Below are 22673 nucleotides of genomic sequence, written 5' to 3' on the forward strand. Positions count from 1 at the left end.
CTGTGCACACCATCAACTGCCTCCCCACACTGCAGCCACTGTACACGCCATCATCAACTGCCTCCCCACACTGCAGCCACTGTGCAAACCATCATCAACTGCCTCCCCACACTGCAGCCGCTGTGCACATCATCATCAACTGCCTCCCCACACTGTAGCCACTCTGCACACCATCAACTGCCTCCCCACACTGCAGCCACTGTGCACACCATCAACTGCCTCCCCACCCTGCATCCACTGTACACACCATCATCAACTGCCTCCCCACACTGCAGCCACTGTATACACCATCATCAGCTATCTCCCCTCTCTGCAGCCACTGTGCACACCATCACCTGCCTCCCCACACTGCAGCCATTGTGCACACCATCATCAACTGCCTCCCCTCACTGTAGCCACTGTACACACCATCATCAACTGCCTCCCCACACTGTAGCCACTGTGCACACCATCAACTGCCTCCCCACACTGCAGCCACTGTGCACACCATCAACTGCCTCCCCACACTGCAGCCACTGTGCAAACCATCATCATCTGCCTCCCCACACTGCAGCCACTGTACACACCATCATCAACTGCCTCCCCACACTGTAGCCACTCTCCACACCATCGACTGCCTCCCCACACTGCAGCCACTGTGCACACCATCAACTGCCTCCCCACCCTGCAGCCACTGTACACACCATCATCAACTGCCTCCCCACACTGCAGCCACTGTATACACCATCATCAGCTATCCCCCCTCTCTGCAGCCACTGTGCACGCCATCATCAACTGCCTCCCAACACTGTAGCCACTGTGCACACCATCATCAACTGCCTCCCCTCACTGTAGCCACTGTGCACACCATCAACTGCCTCCCCACACGGCAGCCACTGTGCACACCATCAACTGCCTCCCCACACTGCAGCCACTGTACACACCATCATCAACTGCCTCCCCACACTGCAGCCACTGTATACACCATCATCAGCTATCTCCACTCTCTGCAGCCACTGTGCACGCTATCATCAACTGCCTCCCCACACTGCAGCCACTGTGCACACCATCATCAACTGCCTCCCCACACTGCAGCCACTGTGCACGCTATCATCAACTGCCTCCCCACACTGCAGCCACTGTGCACACCATCATCAACTGCCTGCCCACACTGCAGCCACTGTGCACACCATCATCAACTGCCTCCTCTCAGTGCAGCCACTGTACACGCCATCATCAACTGCCTCCCCACACTGCAGCCACTGTGCACACCATCATCAACTGCCTCCCCTCACTGCAACCACTGTGCACACCATCATCAACTGCCTCCCCTCAGTGCAGTCACTGTGACCACCATCATCAACTACCTCCCCACACTGCAGCCACTGTACACGCCATCATCAACTGCCTCCCCTCACTGCAGCCACTGTGCACACCATCATCAACTGCCTCCCTATACTGCACCCCCTGTGCATACCATCATCAACTGCCTCCCCTCACTGCAGCCACTTTGCACACCATCATCAACTGCCTCCCCACACTGCAGCCACTGTACTCGCCATCATCAACTGCCTCCCCTCACTGCAGCCACTGTGCACACCATCATCAACTGCCTCCCCTCACTGCAGCCACTGTGCACACCATAATCAACTGCCTCCCCTCACTGCAGCCACTGTGCACACCATCATCAACTGCCTCCCCTCAGTGCAGTCACTGTGACCACCATCATCAACTACCTCCCCACACTGCAGCCACTGTACACGCCATCATCAACTGCCTCCCCTCACTGCAGCCACTGTGCACACCATCATCAACTGCCTCCCTATACTGCACCCCCTGTGCATACCATCATCAACTGCCTCCCCTCACTGCAGCCACTTTGCACAACATCATCAACTGCCTCCCCACACTGCAGCCACTGTACACGCCATCATCAACTGCCTCCCCTCACTGCAGCCACTGTGCACACCATCATCAACTGACTCCCCTCACTGCAGCCACTGTGCACACCATAATCAACTGCCTCCCCTCACTGCAGCCACTGTGCACACCATCATCAACTGCCTCCCTAAACTGCAGCCCCTGTGCATACCATCATCAACTGCCTCCCCTCACTGCAGCCACTGTACACACCATCATCAACTGCCTCCCCACACTGCAGCCACTGTATACACCATCATCATCTGCCTCCCCACACTGTAGCCACTGTGCACGCCATCATCAACTGCCTCCCCACACTGCAGCCACTGTGCACACCATCATCAACTGCCTCCCCACACTGCAGCCACTGTACTCACCATCATCATCTGCCTCCCCACACTGTAGCCACTGTGCACACCATCATGAACTGCCTCCCCACACTGCAACCACTGTGCACACCATCATCAACTGCCTCCCCTCAGTGCAGTCACTGTGACCACCATCATCAACTACCTCCCCACACTGCAGCCACTGTACACGCCATCATCAACTGCCTCCCCACACTGCAGCCACTGTGCACACCATCATCAACTGCCTCCCCACACTGCAGCCACTGTGCACACCATCATGAACTGCCTCCCCACACTGCAACCACTGTGCACACCATCATCAACTGCCTCCCCACACTGCAGCCACTGTACTCACCATCATCATCTGCCTCCCCACACTGTAGCCACTGTGCACGCCATCAACTGCCTCCCCACACTGCAGCCACTGTACACGCCATCATCAACTGCCTCCCCTCACTGCAGCCACTGTATACACCATCATCAACTGCCTCCCCTCACTGCAGCCACTGTATACACCATCATCAACTGCCTCCCCACACTGCAGCCACTGTGCACACCATCATCAACTGCCTCCCCTCACTGCAGCCACTTTGCACACCATCATCAACTGCCGCCCCACACTGCAGCCACTGTGCACACCATCATCAATGGCCTCCCCTCACTGCAGCCACTGTGCACACCATCATCAACTGCCTCCCCTCAGTGCAGTCACTGTGACCACCATCATCAACTACCTCCCCACACTGCAGCCACTGTACACGCCATCATCAACTGCCTCCCCTCACTGCAGCCACTGTATACACCATCATCAACTGCCTCCCCACACTGTAGCCACTGTGCACGCCATCAACTGCCTCCCTAAACTGCAGCCCCTGTGCACACCATCATCAACTGCCTCCCCACACTGCAGTTACTGTGACCACCATCATCAACTGCCTCCCCTCACTGCAGTCACTGTGCACACCATCATCAACTGCCTCCCCTCAGTGCAGTCACTGTGACCACCATCATCAACTACCTCCCCACACTGCAGCCACTGTACACGCCATCATCAACTGCCTCCCCTCACTGCAGCCACTGTATACACCATCATCAACTGCCTCCCCACACTGCAGCCACTGTGCACACCATCATCAACTGCCTCCCCTCACTGCAGCCACTTTGCACACCATCATCAACTGCCGCCCCACACATCAGCCACTGTGCACACCATCATCAACGGCCTCCCCTCACTGCAGCCACTGTGCACACCATCATCAACTGCCTCCCCTCAGTGCAGTCACTGTGACCACCATCATCAACTACCTCCCCACACTGCAGCCACTGTACACGCCATCATCAACTGCCTCCCCTCACTGCAGCCACTGTATACACCATCATCAACTGCCTCCCCACACTGCAGCCACTGTGCACACCATCATCAACTGCCTCCCCTCACTGCAGCCACTTTGCACACCATCATCAACTGCCTCCCCACACTACAGCCACTGTGCACACCATCATCAACGGCCTCCCCTCACTGCAGCCACTGTGCACACCATCATCAACTGCCTCCCCTCAGTGCAGTCACTGTGACCACCATCATCAACTACCTCCCCACACTGCAGCCACTGTACACACCATCATCAACTGCCTCCCCTCACTTCAGCCACTGTGCACACCATCATCAACTGTCTCCCCTCACTGTAGCCACTGTGCACACCATCATCAACTGCCTCCCCTCACTGCAGCCACTGTGCACACCATCATCAACTGCCTCCCTAAACTGCAGCCCCTGTGCATACCATCATCAACTGCCTCCCCTCACTGCAGCCACTGTGCACACCATCATCAACTGCCTCCCCTCACTGCAGCCACTGTGCACACCATCATCAACTGCCTCCCCTCACTGCAGCCACTGTGCACACGATCATCAACTGCCTCCCCACACTGCAGTCACTGTGCACACGATCATCAACTGCCTCCCCACACTGCAGCCACTGTGCACACCATCATCAACTGCCTCCCCACACTGCAGCCACTGTACATAACATCATCAACTGCCTCCCCTCACTGCAGCCATTGTGCACACCATCATCAACTGCCTCCCCACACTGCAGCCACTGTGCACACCATCATCAATTGCCTCCCCACACTGCAGCCATTGTGCACACCATCATCAACTGCCTCCCCACACTGCAGCCACTGTGCACACCATCATCAACTGCCTCCCCACACTGTAGCCACTGTACACGCCATCATCAACTGCCTCCCCTCACTGCAGCCATTGTGCTCACCATCATCAACTTCCTCCCCACACTGCAGTCACTGTGCACACCATCATCAACTGCCTCCCCACACTGCAGCCCCTGTACATACCAACTAGATATGATGCAATAGAGCAACATGTAGGTGAACCAAAGGATGTACGTGAGGTAGAGAATACCCTGAATGTTTAAGGATATTTCTTACCAGCCTACATTGTGGGTAGGAACCCTCCAGTGGGGTTGTAAGCTAAACTGTTGAAGACAAAGGTTCACAGGAGCAATGGCTGCTCTAAAGCTCAAACCAAGTTATTGTTGCTGTCCTCCTCCTCTCTCAGTTCACCCTGAGATTTTAATGACAATTTTCATGCCTCGAAATAGGCTAACAGTGGTACAGATTTGGGAAGCACTGGTCTAACAACAGTGGTGGTTGAGGGTTAGAGACAATAATTGGGGGAACCAAACTAACAGGCACTCTGAGAGTTTGAGTTAATTAAGAAACTAGCATAGATTTATACAAAGCAAATTCTACTTGACTAATCAAAATGTTTTTTTTGAGATTGTAATAGAGAACATTGGTTAAGGGGAAGCACCAAATGTTTTCTATCTGGATTTTTAAAAGATAATTGATGAAGAACCAAAGATAAGGCTGATTGAAATAAAAAATAAGGCAGATAGAGTATAAGGGCCAGTATCTTTGGGATAAATGGTCAGTGTTTTTCGAGATCCTTGAAGGTGGTAGGATGTGATGACAGTAGTTACTCAGGCATATTGAATATTAGATTTGATAAAGAGATGCAGATTACAAATCAGAAAGTTATGCTGAGCTATTCTATAACTGAGTTTCAGTCATAATTAGTATTGTATCTTGTTCCAGTTACTGCACTTTAGGAAGAATGTAGTGTTCTTGACAGAGTGCAAAGGAGGCAAGGACAAAGGTGTACATACAGGAAATGATCAACAGACAGTGACCAGAAGGGATAGAAAATACGAATCTACAAGTCAACCAATAATTAAGACTAGAATTTACAAAGACAATGAAAAGATAAAGCTAAAGACTCCGTATCTGAATGTACATAGCTTTCAAACAAAATAGATGAACTGATAATGTAAATAGAAATGATACAGACAAGGTAACTTCATGTTCAGACACCTAGCAGTAATCACGTGGCAGGGAAGATCATAAATGAGGAAATTAATGAGAGTATACTAAAAAGGCGTACTAATAATCATGGGAACTTTGAATCTACCTCATCAATAGAAAAGGAGCCTAGATTAGAAGTTCATAGATTTTCAGGATAGTTTCTTAAAACAGCATATTCTGGAGCCGACCAGAGAACAAGCCATGGTATTGTGCAGTGAGATTCGGTTAATTAGTGACACTGTAAAGGACAGCAGGTCAGTCAGCATCCAAACAGCAGGAGAGTTGACATTTTGGGCAAGAGCCCTTCAATTGACTCTGAGTCTCCAGCATCTGCAGTTCCCATTTTCACTGAATTAATCACAACACTGTTGGTGAGCATAATACAATTGAACATTATATTCACTTTAAGGGAGTGAACTGTGGGTCCAAGATAATTCTTTAAAAAGTAAATTTAAAAATTATGAAGGCTTGAAGCAGAGTTGGCTAAAGTGAATTGACAAAATAGGATAAGGGACAGGTCAACAGACTTTTATGGGGATATTTCAGAATATACACAACAGATACATTCCAATGAGTAAGTAAAATTCCAAGGGATGGACCCTACCATCCATGGTTAATTATAAATGTTAAAGGTAGTATCAAACTAAAAGATAGAATATATAATTGTGCAAAGTTATGTGGCTGGTCAGAGATTAGATGGAATGTAAAACATAGCAAAGATAATAAGGTGGGAATAATCAGAGAATGAGAGGCCAGCTCAAAATACAAAAACAGTTGGTAAGAGTAAATATTTAAAGAAAAAAATAATATACAAAGTGAGCATTTGTCCTAAAGAAAATAAGGCTGGAGAAGTAAGAAAAGAAAGAAAGGAATTGGCAGTTGAATTAAACAGCTATCTTGAATCAGTCTTTGTTATCGTGAATAAAATAAGATCCCAGAAACAGCAATAAATACAAAATGGAATGGAGGGAGGAACCCGGGGAGACTACAATCACCAGCTAAATCGTTTTGAGTGTGTTGTTGGGTCCATGGGCTGATAAATGCCCAGTCCTATTGGATTTCTTCTTAAGACCTTGAGAGAAGTGGCCAGTGAGATAACTGATAATTGGTTTTAATTTTCCAAAACTCGCTTGAATCTGGGACAGTCCCATTAGATTGGAAGGTAGCAAATGTAACTCCTTAATTCAAAAAAGGGAGAGAAACAGAAAGCAACAAACGAGAGCCCAGTAAGCTTAGCATCAGTTATTGGGAAAATGCTCATTACTACCTTCTCAAAAACAATAAATGCTAGCATAGCCAGCATTGCGCACAACCATGAATGAGTACTTTTTTATTTTAAAGTGGACAGAGTGACAGCCAGCATGTACTTGATGGGCTGAATGTTCTCCTATGATGTAATGACTCTATGACTTTTAAATTTCGTTTTCAAATGAGTACGTTTTTTAGTTTTTTGTTATTGTTATGGGATTGTCATCCCTTGGGAGAACAAAGCTTCGAACAATTCTTGATCATGCTCCAAGTGTTCTCAACATTATGAGGAGAAAGTGAGGTCTGCAGATGCTGGAGATCAGAGCTGAAAATGGGTTGCTGGAAACGCGCAGCAGGTCAGGCAGCGTCCAAGGAACAGGAATTTCGACGTTTCGGGCATAAGCCTTTCATCAGGAAGGTGATGAAGGGCTTATGCCTGAAACATCGAATTTCCTGTTCCTTGGATGCTGCCTGACCTGCTGCGTTTTTCCAGCAACACATTTTCAGTTCTCAACATATAAAACTAGCAAATGCTGAGTAATCATGTCAATACTCTCACACAGCCTGAGATCATAGCCTTAGGGAAAATTCGGAACTTTGGAATGCAGATAAGAATATAGCAAAGCCTAAACAACCATCATGCAACCGGAGGCACACAAATTTAGAGACAATTTTGGTGAATTTCCTTCAAGTCTACCCTCCCTCCTGGGGCGTTCTTAGAACAACCCTACCAGACCCATCCTTGTGTGGATCTCTATTCCACTGAATCACGAGCAATGTCAGCCACCTACGTCCCATCCCACCTCTCGATTTTTTGCTCAATGGGTTTTACATCATGTGCTCTAGTTTTGAATAGGAGACTGGAACTGGAACTGTAAGTGAAATCTGAGACCTAAAATGCCACAGTCCAGTGCCAAGGAATCCGGTCTCTTCAGCCCTACGCTCCTCCCTCCTTGATTGATGTAAAGAATTAAGATTGGGGCTAAGGTTTCAACGAGCCTGCCAACAAGCCAGCAAACATATCAATTTCCCAAAAGTTACCTCAACAGTCAATGTTCCACTCTTAACCCACAATGTCCCCCTGCTGGCTTCCTTCTCTTTTTTCGATGGGGAAAATGCTCAGTTTGTTGGCGTACAAGAAAAAAGACCTAATTAATGGAGGACCTGCAACTACCAGGTCTGCAAATCCCAGATCTAGGTTTCCATTTCCCAAGGATTTCCATGATTATTCTGGCTGGGGGATGTGGACAATTGGTCTCTCCTCGACTTTCAGATTGTTTAAATGAGATGTGAGGTCTCACTGGCAGCCACCATTTCAATTTCCTTCTGGGGCAAGGGTATAGATGCTGATTTGGTGGAGCTCACATGAAAGACAGGACCTTGTCAAGTCTATTCAGGTCATTTAATCTGAGTGGGACCTGCTGGTGTACTCACCCAAAAAAAAAACCCCTTTCTTCACTCTAGTGATGAGCACCAGGTGGTTCTCATTGACAATGAGATCCTTGACTGGGGTTGATAACCTGGGTTGATCCAGGAGTCCCAGCTGACCAATATAAACAGGGTTTCAGAATCTCCTCAGTTCAAGAACTGACTGCAAGCTCGCTGGCCAGAGTGTGTACTGAGCACATGTAAATAAAGGGTGACTTGGTGACAGGATACCAGCCTCTATGCAGTTATTTCATTCACACATATGTATTTTATCACATTTTACTTGATTATGAATGGCCTCTTTAAAATATGTAATTAAAAGTGTGGCTGATGTCGAGCATTCTTCTAACAAAGCTTCTGTTATGACCGAACAGTCAGCCACCACAAGGCATTCTCAGCTAGCAGATCATAACTGTCTGGTAATAGGGAAAGCATCAGCATGTACCCAGAAGGGGAAATCAGTCAAACATCACCCCCTACTGATGAACTCCATGTGAAGCTGCTCAGACAGCAGCTGGATTGCTTTGTGTGAGGCTGCCTTGGGGATTGGAATTAGATTTAAATGGAATAAAGATTTAAGCACAGCCTTCTCCCAGAGAACAGAAAGCACATTCAAATGAGTTGGTGCTGCAAACACTTATGCACTAAATCTCATTGCGCACATTGTTCAACTATAAAAGGACCTCTCAAAGCACCACTGCATTACTCCATAAATCCGTAACTGAATAAACCCTTTCTATGTGCCATATGGTGCTGCACGATAAAAATGTTGATGCCGACCATACTCGTTCCTTTGCTGTACATGTGTAGTTACGGTCATTACAACATTAATCATTGATTTTAAAATGGAATAATTTGGGACCATGTGAATGGAGTGTGAATCTCCTGATCAGAAGGAATGCACCCTGATGCACATAGAACCTACAACATGGAATCTGCTCCTTGTCCGAGTGTAAGAATAAGCCTCTTGAACATGGGAGTCTCACTACCCTTTTAAGGAGAATGTGAGGACTGCAGATGCTGGAGAAGTCAGAGTTGAAAAGGGTGGCGCTGGAAAAACACAGCAGTTCAGGCAGCATCCAAGGAGCAAGAGAGATGATGGTTCGAGATAAGCTCTTCATCAGGAATGTTGGTGAATGTCTGATGAAGAGCTTATGCCTAAAATGTCGACTCTCTTGTGCCTCAGATGCTGCCTGACTTGCTGTGCTTTTCTAGCATCACGCTTTTAAGGCCCTTGTCCCATACTCTGTGTGTCAGTGACAAAAAGCAAACTTTGCATTCAACTTCCACTAAATGAGATACATCTTTACCAAACCTCTTAGCAAACGTAGAGTCGCGGATAGGTAGGATAGTGAAGAAGGCATTTGTTGTGCTTTGCTTTATTGGTCAGAGTATTGAGTACATGAGTTGGGAGGTCATGTTGCGGCTGTACAGGATGTTGGTTATGGATTAGTGGTGCTGGAAGAGCACAGCAGTTCAGGCAGCATCCAAGGAGCAGCGAAATCAACATTTCGGGCAAAAGCCCTTGATGCAGGGCTTTTGCACGAAACGTCGATTTCGCTGCTCCTTGGATGCTGCCTGAACTGCTGTGCTCTTCCAGCACACTAATCCAGAATCTGGTTTCCAGCATCTGCAGTCATTGTTTTTACCAGGATGTTGGTTCGGCCACTTTTGGAATATTGCGTGCAATTCTGGTCTACTTCTGATCGGAAGGATGTTGTGAAATTTGAAAGGGTTCAGAAATGATTTAGAAGAATGTTGCCAGGGTTGGAAGATTTGAGCTATAGGGAGAGGTTGAATAGGCTGGGGCTATTTTCCCTGGAGCATCGGAGGCTGAGGGGTAACCTTATAGAGGTTTATAAAATCATGAGGGGCATGGATAGGATAAATAGACAAAGTCTTTTCCCTGGAGTCAGGGAGTCCAGAACTAGAGGGCATAGGTTTAGGGTGAGAGGGGAAAGATATAAAAGGGACCTATGGGGCAACTTTTTCACGCAGAGGGTGTTGTGTGTATGGAATGAGCTGCCAGAGGAAATTATGGAGGCTGGTACAATTGCAACATTTAAAAGGAATCTGGATGGGTATCTGAATAGGAAGGGTTTGGAGGGATATGGGCCGGTTGCTGGCAAGTGGGACTAGATTGGGTTGGGATATCTGGTCGGCATGGCCCAAAGAATCCATCAGTCATTGTTTTGTGCATTCATTGTCTTTTATCAAAATACCTTTGAATTTATTTGATCCTCAGAAATATTCATATGGCCTCAATATATTTGGACTCCACTCCCTACGTCCCTACGTACACAGTGCACAAAAATAGATTTCAGAACAGAATCTTGAACATTACCCACTATTAACAACTCCTTTTAAGGTCTTTTATTTTCACCTCTCAAGCAGCTTTTAATCTATTTGTTATGGCTCCCTCATTCCATAGCCTCTAATTTTCTCTAATAATTTCCTTCATCCACTTCCTTAAGGAAGTCCAGATTCACCAATTTCCTGTCTGAAATTTGTGTTGGCTCCTTCATGAAAGTATGTGGTAATTTTAACTTCAAATAAAATGTGAAATTTTCCCTTCCACAGATGTTAAACTAAGTTACTTATAATTAGCCAAATGGCTCCATCTGTCCTTAATGAAAATTTGCATAACACTGGCCCCTGTCCAATCCTGTTGCACAAACAGATTCTGAACACACCATCGAAACATAAGGTGTGGGTGTGCACGCACACACAATTTAATGCCTCTGGCCAGAAGAAAACAAGGCATTGTTAGCAGACCTGACTCATGCATTCCCCAGTCCTAACAGTCAGATGGCAATTGTAAAATGCGAGTGCATGGACCTGAAGAGATTGTCTGATAACAGAGCTTCTTTTGTGCACAGGCCTCACAAACCTCTAGGCTATTCCAACCTACCTAGCTAACATGTTTCTCCCTGAGTCATCCCATCAAAAGTGATAGATACCGGTTATTCAGTTTCCACTCCTTTCTGTTAAGTAATGATTCCAAATCTCTGCCTTGAAATGAAATGTGGGAATTAAAATCTCTCCCTATTTTAGCATGCAGTCTTGTTATGCTCCCACAAACACCTAGCCAATACCATTTTAAGGCCAACTCCATATTTTATGATGCGGAGGAGCCGGTGTTGGACTGGGGTGGACAAAGTTAAAAATCACACAACACCAGGTTATAGTCCAACAGGTTGACATTGCGTGATTTTTAATTTTGTCCATATTTTATAACTTCCACTATTTACTTCCTCGCTTTCCTCACGAATCTTGAAATTGTCAATTCTGGTGTAATTACTTATTAAATATGTAACTGCATAGGTTAGGTTAGCACAAGAGAGAGAGAAATGATTTGAGGATTATACTGATTGATTTGAGTGAGCAATGGTGTGAGGGTCCTGAGTTGACTGGTTCGGCTAAATGTCTAGTTTCTGTTCTAGGTAATTCCAGGTAATTCCTTTCAGTCTTTTTTCTCATTTTTAACCATTTCACTCCCTTCTCCTGTAGCCTTCGCTTGCCTTTAATCAATGATCTGAAGTACGAATGAAGAGCTTGACCACTCCTCTCCATATTGCTTTCTACTAATTTCCTACTGTGTTCTTGTAAGACTTTGTCTCACATTCGACCATTTTTCTTAGAGTCATAAAGATGTACAGCACAGACACAAACTCTTCGGTCCAACTCGTCCATGCCGGCCAGATATCCCAAACCAATCTAATCCCACTAGCCAGCACCTGTCCGATATCCCTCCGAACCCTTCCTATCCATATACCCATCCAGATGCTTTATAAATGCTGCAATTGTACCAGCCTCCACCACATCCTCTGGCAACTCATTCCATACATGTACCATCCTTTGCATGAAAAATTTGCCTCTTGGGTCTCTTTTATATCTTTCCCCTTTCACCCTAAACCTACGCCCTCTAGTTCTGGACTCCCCCACCCCAGGGAAGATAACTTTGTCTATTTATCCTATCCATGCCCCTCATGATTTTATAAACCTGTTTAAGCTCAACCCTCAGCCTCCAATGCTCCAGGGAAAACAGCCCCAGCCTATTCAGCCTCTCCTTACAGCCCAAATACTCCAAACCTGGCAACATCCTTGTAAATCTTTTCTGAACCCTTTCAAGTTTCACAACATCCTTCCAGTAGGAAGGAGACCAGAATTGCACGCAATATTCCAAAAGTGTTGTGGTTCTGCTCGCCGAGCTGGAAGTTTTTGCTGCAAACGTTTCGTTCCCTGGCTAGGGAACGAAACGTTTGCAGCAAAAACTTCCAGCTCGGCGAGCAGAACCACAACAACGGATACCCGAGCTACAAATCTTCAATCAGATTTTAAATATTCCAAAAGTGGCCCAACCAGTCACAACATGACCTCCCAACTCCTGTACTCAATACTCTGACCAATAAAGGAAAGCATACCAAACGCCTTCTTCACTATCCTATCTACCTGCGACTCCATTTTCAAGGAGCTATGATCCTTCACTCCAAGGTCTCTGTTCATCAACATTCCCTACGACCTTACCATTAAGTGTATAAGTCCTGCTAAGATTCGCTTTTCCACAATGCAGCACCTCGCATTTATCTGTATTAAACTCCATCTGCCACTTTTCAGCCCATTGGCCCACCTGGTCAAGATCCTGTTGTAATCTGAGGTAACCTTCTTCGCTGTCCACTACACCTCCAATTTTGATGTCATCTGTAAACTTACTAACTGTACCTCTGATGCTCACATCCCCTTTACTGCCCGATTTATTAAGGCTTCATGACTACGCTGGTTACCTTAACTGGTCCACATTTGGGAATATGAGTGCTGAAAGAGCATGAACAAACTCAAACTGATGGAACTACTGAATAACGGAAACCTGGTTCAGAAGGCACTGTGGGAAGCACAAATGTCAATAGACAATAGACAATAGGAGCAGGAGTAGGCCATTCAGCCCTTCAAGCCTGCACCGCCATTCAATATGATCATGGCTGATCATTCCTAATCAGTATCCAAATCCTGCCTTATCTCCATAACCCTTGATTCCACTATCTTTGAGAGCTCTATCCAACTCTTTGTCACAGTGATTACAATTCAGTCAAGGATATCTCACATGGGGGAACAATTTAAACCATCTTACAACTGGCCCGGACGTTTCCGGTACTTCATATGAGCACTAGATATCTAAAGTAGAAATTCATTCCATTCACAAAACTTAGATTCTTTGCCTCGATGAGCACACCAAAATGATGTTTGGTGTTGCATTTGACAGTTTTTGTTAACGACTAAATTGAATTTTTCACTCCAGGTCTGGAAACGCTCCGGCGCTTGGTTTTTTAAAGGTTTGCCCAAACAGGTGCTGCCAGAACCAATGCCGATTAACAAACAGAATCTTGAATTGGCGAAGGGAGAACATCCTTCACAGATACCACCAGGTCCAGAGCAGAAAACCTCTCACAAGCTCACAAGAGGTAAGTCAAAACTCTGTTCAAAATCAGATTGGGGTCAAAAATGGCGACTAGTAGGAGAGCAGGAGCAGGCAGCATGGGTGAGGGAGAGTGAGGAGATAAAGGTACAAGATGCAAGGCGGTGAGATCCAGCAGCACAGGGCATGGGCAGGAACAGGCTGCAGGGCGGTGAGATCCAGCAGCCCAGGGCAGGGGCAGGAACAGGCTGCAGGGCGGTGAGATCCGGCAGCCCAGGGCAGGGGCAGGGCAGGTCAAGCCCTTGTGAAGAGTACAGTACAAGTCTAGAATGGCCACACCCTAATGGACTAAGATATTGAACTGTTCACTGTGTTTCTTTGTTTTTCAACTTTTTAATAAGAGGACTGTAATATATAACTTTTTAACTGAGTTTTCTTTATTTTTCACCTGTGTACCATGATGGTGTACTTTGGTACTTCATACCTAAGATGGTGCTGTAAGTTGAAACTTGTAACTTTTCCACTGTACTCATGTGACAATAAACCTAATTCAATTCAGTTCAAAACTATAGTCTGTCAGTGTTGGACTGTGTAAATTTAGATTCTCCAGTTAGTTTTCACTTGGGCAGGATTCCTGCTTCAGTTACCATCCCTGACTTATCAGGAATCTATCTATCTCAGCCTTAACCATACACAAGGACCCTGCCCCCACAGCTCTCTCTTGGATAGTACCTGATGCCATTTCCTAAGTGAGGACAGGATCACTTTTCACAGTTATTGTTACAAAGGGTCACAATTAAAGACTGACCACTGAGGTCATTTGATAGAAGACTGTCAGATGCCGTGAAACTATACAGTATCCCCGGTGGAGAGCTGAAAATTGAAGGGCATGCAAGGAGAGAGTTTGAATCTATCTTGCATACAGAGCCACGCAGGAAATTCAGAGACAGTGCAGGAAAGGCAGAAGACAATACCTCAGCCGTGTGGAGATAGGCGGGAATATAAAGACATGCAACGTTCTTTCTCTGGTTTTTCAAAAAGACTGCTTTTCCAGAAATAGGACATAAGAAAAACATGTAAAATGTGACGCTTTTACACAATTTTTTATGTATAATGTGAGCTTAAAATTCCAAAATTCATTAGCAGCTGAAAATGTAGCATGTAAGGATTAAGGGCAGGAATAAGGCTCTCTAACCATTCAATAAAATCATGGCTGATCTGCCCCAAACCTCAACTTTCCTTTGGTGCTAGCTCTTCACAGCCCTCACCTTCCTGATATTTCTACAATCTCTCTTTGCTTTAAATATTTTCAGTGATCCAACATGAACAACTCTCTGAGGTAGAGAATTCCAGTCATTCATGACCCTCTGGAAGAAGAAATTCTATCTTATGTTTAAATCACTGTCCCCTTATTCTGTAACGATCTGCCTTCATTTGAGGTTTACCCACTAGGGGGAAACATTTTCTCAACATCTACCCTGTCAAGCTCCCTCAGAAACTTGTAGATTTCAATATGATCACCCCTCATTTTTCTTAACTCTAATGAATAAAGGCCTAACCTGTTTAGCCATTCTTGATAAATCAACCCATTTATTCCCAAATGCCTCCAAAGCCAGTATGTCCCTTCGTAAATTTGGGAATCAAAATTGTAGAAAAGAACCTCAAAGCTAAGAGCATGCCAACCCTTCGAGCTAGCTTTGAGCTAGCTTCACCATTGAATAGGACTCTGGCTGATCCGACATTCCTCATGTCCATCTCCTACCCTCTCTCCATAACCATTGATTCCCTGACTAATCAAGAATCTATCTATCTCAGCCTTAGCCATCCACAAGGAATCTGCCCCCATAGCTTTCTCTGCCAAGGAGTTCCAAAAACTCCCAGCTCTCTGAGAGGAGAAATTTCTCATCTCAGTCTTCAATCGATGTCTCTTTATTCTGATGTTGACATTCCTGATGAAGAGCTGAAAATGTGTTGCTGGAAAAGCACAGCAGGTCAGGCAGCATCCAAGGAACAGGAAATTCGACGTTTCGGGCATAAGCCCTACGTCGAATTTCCTGTTCCTTGGATGCTGCCTGACCTACTGCGCTTTTCCAGCAACACATTTTCAGCTCTGATCTCCAGCATCTGCAGACCTCACTTATTCCTGATGAAGAGCTTATGCTTGAAACATCGACCCTTCTGCTCCTCGGATGCTACCTGACCAGCTGTGCTTTTCCAGCACCACACTTTTAGACCCTGCCTCTTTATTCTGAATCTATACCCTCTGGTCTTAGACTCTCCCATTAGGGAGAAATTGGGGAAATTAAAGTCCCCCATAATTAGGGGAAACATCCTCTCAGTATTTACTCTGTCAAGCCTCCACCACCTCTGCAGCCACTTCCTGTAACACAAACTATCAGATCCTGCTGATTTGTTTGCCTTTAGTCCTATTTGTCAAATACTTTGTCCCTCAAGATAAAAAATGTTATAAGATCTTTCCTCCCATTAACGCCTTTCTTATTTGTTATCTTTTGGATGTTTAAAAAGAGCAAATTGCTAGGAATATGTAATAAATCAGGAAGCCTAACTGGAAAGGAACATAATTTACTGTTGAACATCAAGATAAAGCCATTATTTACGGCATGCATAGACTAGTGCCAGTTGGTCTGATGATTTGACAGACCCATCCCTGGGTCTGCATTTTTAAAAAAATTATTATTAACCTGATATTTTAATCAACCTGTTCAGTTATTATTACACACCTCTGGAGCAGGTGGGACTTCAACCTGGGTCTCTCTTCTTTTTGCGATCGCCTGGTTTTGACCATGTATACCAGTACCTTTTATTAAGGATAACTCCCAGGATCCATGGAGAGCCATTGCCAAAGTTCCTTACATGGACTATATCTCCTGGTAATTGTTTTGAGACCTAGGAAAAACTTTGATTCTGTTGTGTTCCTTGGAGTCAGAGCCCCTTTCATAGCTTTTACTTTCTCTTTGACAGGGTATAATTCATTCTTGTCAGTGTTGTGCCTGAGGTACATTACCTCATTTGCCTGGAGCACACATTATTCCCTTTTTTTAGCCAGAAGCCAGCCTCAGAAAAATGCCATTAAGACCTCCTCCAAACTCTCCAACTGTGCCTTTGCAGTAGCTGCTGAAATTAAAACATTAGACAGATAGACTGCCACTCTGGACACTATGTGGAGCATGTTCTCCATTACCCTTTGAAGGATGGCACAAGGCAAATATAGCCCAAAGGGCAAACGAGTGCACTCATACAGGCCCTTGTGAGTATTTAGAGTAACATACTCCCTGAATGACCCCTCAAGCTTCAGACGGAGGTAGGCATGACTTATATTTGCTTTAGAAAATGGATGACCCCCCACCCTGGCTTATCACACAAGTCTTCTATGATTGCCATAGGTTATCTGTCTAAATGTAAAAAATGAGGTCTGCAGATGCTGGAGATCACAGCTGCAAATGTGTTGCTGGTCAAAGCACAGCAGGTTAGGCAGCATCTCAGGAATAGAGAATTCGACGTTTCGAGCATAAGCCCTTCATCAGGAATAAGAGAGAGAGAGCCAAGCAGGCTGAGATAAAAGGTAGGGAGGAGGGACTAGGGGGAGGGGCGATGGAGGTGGGATAGGTGGAAGGAGGTCAAGGTGAGGGTGATAGGCCGGAGTGGGGTGGGGGCGGAGAGGTCAGGAAGAGGATTGCAGGTTAGGAGGGCGGTGCTGAGTTGAGGGAACCGACTGAGACAAGGTGGGGGGAGGGGAAATGAGGAAGCTGGAGAAATCTGAATTCATACCTTGTGGTTGGAGGGTTCCCAGGCGGAAGATGAGGCGCTCCTCCTCCAGCCGTCGTGTAGTTGTGTTCTGCCGGTGGAGGAGTCCAAGGACTTGCATGTCCTCGGTGGAGTGGGAGGGGGAGTTAAAGTGTTGAGCCACGGGGTGATTGGGTTGGTTGGTTCAGGCGGCCCAGAGGTGTTCTCTGAAGCGTTCCGCAAGTAAGCGGCCTGTCTCACCAATATAGAGGAGGCCACATCGGGTGCAGCGGATGCAATAGATGATGTGTGTGGAGGTACAGGTGAACTTGTGGCGGATATGGAAGGATCCCTTGGGGCCTTGGAGGGAAGTGAGTGTGGAGGTGTGGGTGCAAGTTTTACATTTCCTGCGGTTGCAGGGGAAGGTGCCGGGGGTGGAGGTTGGGTTGGTGGGGGGTGTGGATCTGACAAGGGAGTCACGAAGGGAGTGGTCCTTGCGGAACGCTGATAGGGGAGGGGAGGGAAATATATCCTTGGTGGTGGGGTCCGTTTGGAGGTGGCGGAAATGGCGGCGGATGATACGTTGTATGTGCAGGTTGGTGGGGTGGTAGGTGAGAACCAGTGGGGTTCTGTCTTGGTGGCGGTTGGAGGAGCGGGGCTCAAGGGCGGAGGAGCGGGAAGTGGAGGAGATGCGGTGGAGGGCATCGTCGATCACGTCTGGGGGGAATCTGCGGTCCTTGAAGAAGGAGGCCATCTGGGCTGTGCGGTGTTGGAATTGGTCCTCCTGGGAGCAGATGCGGCGGAGACGAAGGAATTGGGAATATGGGATGGCGTTTTTACAGGGGGCAGGGTGGGAGAACCTCCACCCCCGGCACCTTCCCCTGCAACCGCAGGAAATGTAAAACTTGCACCCACACCTCCACACTCACTTCCCTCCAAGGCCCCAAGGGATCCTTCCATATCCGCCACAAGTTCACCTGTACCTCCACACACATCATCTATTGCATCCGCTGCACCCGATGTGGCCTCCTCTATATTGGTGAGACAGGCCGCTTACTTGCGGAACGCTTCAGAGAACACCTCTGGGCCGCCCGAACCAACCAACCCAATCACCCCGTGGCTCAACACTTTAACTCCCCCTCCCACTCCACCGAGGACATGCAAATCCTTGGACTCCTCCACCGGCAGAACACAACTACACGACGGCTGGAGGAGGAGCACCTCATCTTCCGCCTGGGAACCCTCCAACCACAAGGTATGAATTCAGATTTCTCCAGCTTCCTCATTTCCCCTCCCCCCACCTTGTCTCAGTCGGTTCCCTCAACTCAGCACCGCCCTCCTAACCTGCAATCCTCTTCCTGACCTCTCCGCCCCCACCCCACTCCGGCCTATCACCCTCACCTTGACCTCCTTCCACCTATCCCACCTCCATCGCCCCTCCCCCTAGTCCCTCCTCCCTACCTTTTATCTCAGCCTGCTTGGCTCTCTCTCTCTTATTCCTGATGAAGGGCTTATGCTCGAAACGTCGAATTCTCTATTCCTGAGATGCTGCCTAACCTGCTGTGCTTTGACCAGCAACACATTTGTATCTGTCTAAATGGGAAACTATTGACTGTAAACTCATAATCCCTACACAGACTGGCTTGTCAGGTTTTACGACTGACACACCCCATTCAGCAAATTGTACTGTGTGTATGATGCCAAATTCCTCAAGACATTCCATTTCAGCCTCTGCTTTGACACATAAAGCATAGAAGATCGGCTGTGCCTTGAAGTGTTTAAGATGGGCCTCTGGGGTCGACACAGATCTTAGCCCTGGTGCCTTTTGACTTCCTGAGGCCCTCTTGGAATGTTTCAAGCTACTTCCCAATGACTTCATATGGATTGCCAGTATCTATTCGAAAGATCTGTTGTCAATCTGTGGATTTTCTGCAGCAAGTCCTTTGGCACAAGGTTGAGATCTGGCCCCTGCACCAGAGTCAGACTGCCTGCTGCCCAGGCATAACGGGGGTTACAGTGGTTCACACTAATACTTTAGGACTCCCCAGTGCATGTGACCATTGTAACCTTGGTGTCTCACAGACTTAAACGGAAGTTATCCCATGAGAGTTTCCTAAAGGTTTGCTCCTCGGCACCTGTGTCTATCCCTATATCTGTGGCGGGTGGCCAGTACCCTATGTTAATTGAGGTCACTTTGGGAGCAATGATATAATTCAGTTGTATCAATTCCTCATCCTCAAGCTGTCTTATTTGCAAAGCCCTGTCTTGAGGTGGCTTCAACCTAAGGCCTGGGTGGTATGCGTTTCAGCTGTTTCAGTTGTCTTGTCTGGGACGAACTCTGTGGCCACAAGTGCAGCATGAATGCTCCTCACTATATTGTGGAGAAACTTGCTATCCAGTTCTAGAACCCTGTGGCCTTCAACTCCATCACCCTGCTTGGTAACAAACAATAACCAGGAGTTTTATCCATTGGAAACTTAGCTCTATGGTATTGCTAAGGGATACCCAATATTGAGGACAATATCGTCTATGAACCCCTGAGATTTGAGTCCATTCCACTGCATCTTTGTGGGAAAGGGCCAGTTCCATGGCTCTCTAGAAGTCTAGATTTCATTTGGTCAGTAACTCCTTTGGGTCACAATATTATTCCGTCCACAAACTAAATGGTCCATTAACATTTCTCAAACTGCTGGCCCGTATTCAGTGCTCTTCCAATTTCTGCATTCCTGTCATGAATTCAGAAACCGGTTCCCTAGGAAGTCTGTGATTGTCGCATTAAACCTGTAATGCTGCAATAGAACAGATGGTTTGGGATTGTAGTGGACCACTGTCATATCTAACAATCAGTCAAATGATTTAAAACTCTTTATGATGCTGAAATTCAGGGCCCCACAAGTGACTTTGTTGCCAGTGATCCCCTAAAAAAAAATTCATTCCTTAGGCCACACTGAGGCCAGTCCACCACACCTGCAAAACAAGTGCTACGTGACAGCAATGTTGATGACATTTGTAAAAAATAACAATTACTTCATTCATCTGAAAAAGCTTTTCACAGTGTCTTGATTCAAATTCAAATTCAAATCCACCTTTAGGTGTGGTTGACAAATATTACACTACAGGATTGACTGTTAGTGCTCTCAGAGAAAATAGGGAAGGGCAAATGAGCACTGCAGACTGATCAAGAGTAAAATCACCATAGTCCCACTCTCTCATTAGAGACAGATGACTGGTGTTGAGTTTAACCTGAGGATCACCAAACCTCAAGTGAGGGGTGAGGTTGAGAGGTCAGGGCCTTAACAGTGATCTTAGCTGGTGTTAGAATTGAACCATGCTGTTAACATTCCACTGTGTTGTAAACTAGCTAGATAGGCAGCATGGTTTTGTACAAGGGAAATCGTGTCTCACAAAGTCGATTTGAGTTTTTTGAGGAAGTAACCAAAAATATTGAGGGTAGAACATAGAATATAGAGCATAGAACATAGAACAATACAGCACAGAACAGGCCCTTCGGCCCTCGATGTTGCGCCGACATGTGAACTATTCTTAGCTCATCCCCGTGCACTATCCCAAAATCGTCCTTGTGCTTATCTGAGGATAGTTTAAATCTCCCTAATGTGGTTGAGTTGACTACATTAGCAGGTAGTGCATTCCATGCCCATACCACTCTCTGTGTAAAGAACCTGCCTATGACATCTGTCTTAAATCTATCACCCCTCAATTTGTAGTTATGCCCCCTCGTACACGCTGACGTCATCATCCTAGGAAAAAGATTTTCACTGTCTACCCTACCTACTCCTCTGATCATCTTGTATGTCTTGTAGGGTGGAATGGTATACATTGTTTTTATGGACTTCAGTAAAGCCTTTGACAAGATTCTGCACGGTAGACTAATTAGCAGTCAAATTGGGCAGCATGGTGGCTCAGTAGTTAGCATTGCTGCTTAGGCACCCTGATTGGTTTCACCCTCAAGCGACTGTCTGTGTGCAGTTTGCTCATTCTCCCAATGTTGGCATGAGTTTCCTGCAAAAGAAGTGCCGGTTAGGTGGTTTGGTCATGATAAATTGTCCATCGTGTCCAGGCTAGATGAATTAGCCATGGGAAATGCAGGGTTACGGGAATAGTGGGTCTGAGTGGGATGCCCTTCAGAGGGTCGGTATGCACTCAATGGGCCGAATGACCTGTTTCTATACTGTAAGGATTCTGTGGTTCACATAGGATTGGGGGTGAGTTTGTCAATTGAATACAAAATTGTCTTGTCAGTAGGAGACAATGGGTGGTGGTGGATGGTTGTTTTTCAGACTGGAGGCCTGTGACCAGTGGTGTTCCACAGGGATCAATACTGGGTCCACTTTTGTTTGTCACAGATAAAAATGATTTGGATGAGAATGCAGCAGACATGGTCAATAAGTTTGAGGATGACACCAAAATTGGTCATATGGTGGGCAGTGAAGAATGTTATTTAAGATTACAAAGAGAGCCGAGGACTGGCAGATAGAGTTTAATTTGGATAAATGTAAGGTATTGCATTTTGGTAAAACAAACAGTGATAGGACTTATACAATTAATGGTAGGGCCCTGGGCAGTATTGTAGTACAGAGGGACCCAGGGGTTCCAGGAAATATTCTTTGAAATTTGTGACACAAGTAAACAGGGTGATTAAAAAGGGGCTTAGCACACTTGCCTTCATTGCTGAGATCTTTGAGTATAGGAGTTGAGACATTACGTTAAGGTTGTTCAGGACTCTGGTGAGGCCTCTCCTGGAGAACTGTATGCAGTTCTGATTGCCCTGCTATAGGAAGGATATTATTAAATTGGAGAGGGTTCAGAAAAGATTCACCTGGATGTTGCTGGGAATGGCAGGTTTGTGTTATAAAAATAGACTGGTTAGGCTGGGTATTTTCTCACTAGAACATAGGAGGATGAGGGATGACCTAATAAAAGTTTACAAAATCATGAGGAACAATGATAAAGTGAATAGCAAGGGTCTTCTTCCCTAGCGTGCAGATTTCAAAACTAGGGGTCATATTTTTAAGGCGAGAGGAGAAAGTTTTAAAAATGACATGAGGAGCCACTTATTTACACATAGAGTGGAATGAACTGCCAGAGGAAGTAGTGGATGAAGCTTCAGTTACAACATTTAAAAGACATTTGGATAAGTACATGAAGAGGAAAAGTTTGAAGCAAGATGGGTCAAACACAGACAA

General features: G+C 46.3%; 1 protein-coding gene across 1 annotated transcript in view; it reads left to right on the forward strand.

The window, feature by feature from the left end:
• Positions 1 to 22673, forward strand: part of LOC132827449 (rabphilin-3A-like) — a 120720-nt gene that overhangs the window by 23576 nt on the left and 74471 nt on the right. Inside the window, exon 4 of the mRNA XM_060844135.1 lies at positions 13609 to 13771. Coding sequence (XP_060700118.1) covers positions 13609 to 13771 — 163 coding nt within the window. The remainder of the gene's footprint in view (positions 1 to 13608; positions 13772 to 22673) is intronic.

The sequence above is a fragment of the Hemiscyllium ocellatum genome, chromosome 24 (genome assembly GCF_020745735.1).
Source record: "Hemiscyllium ocellatum isolate sHemOce1 chromosome 24, sHemOce1.pat.X.cur, whole genome shotgun sequence".
Taxonomy (NCBI): Eukaryota; Metazoa; Chordata; class Chondrichthyes; order Orectolobiformes; family Hemiscylliidae; genus Hemiscyllium; species Hemiscyllium ocellatum.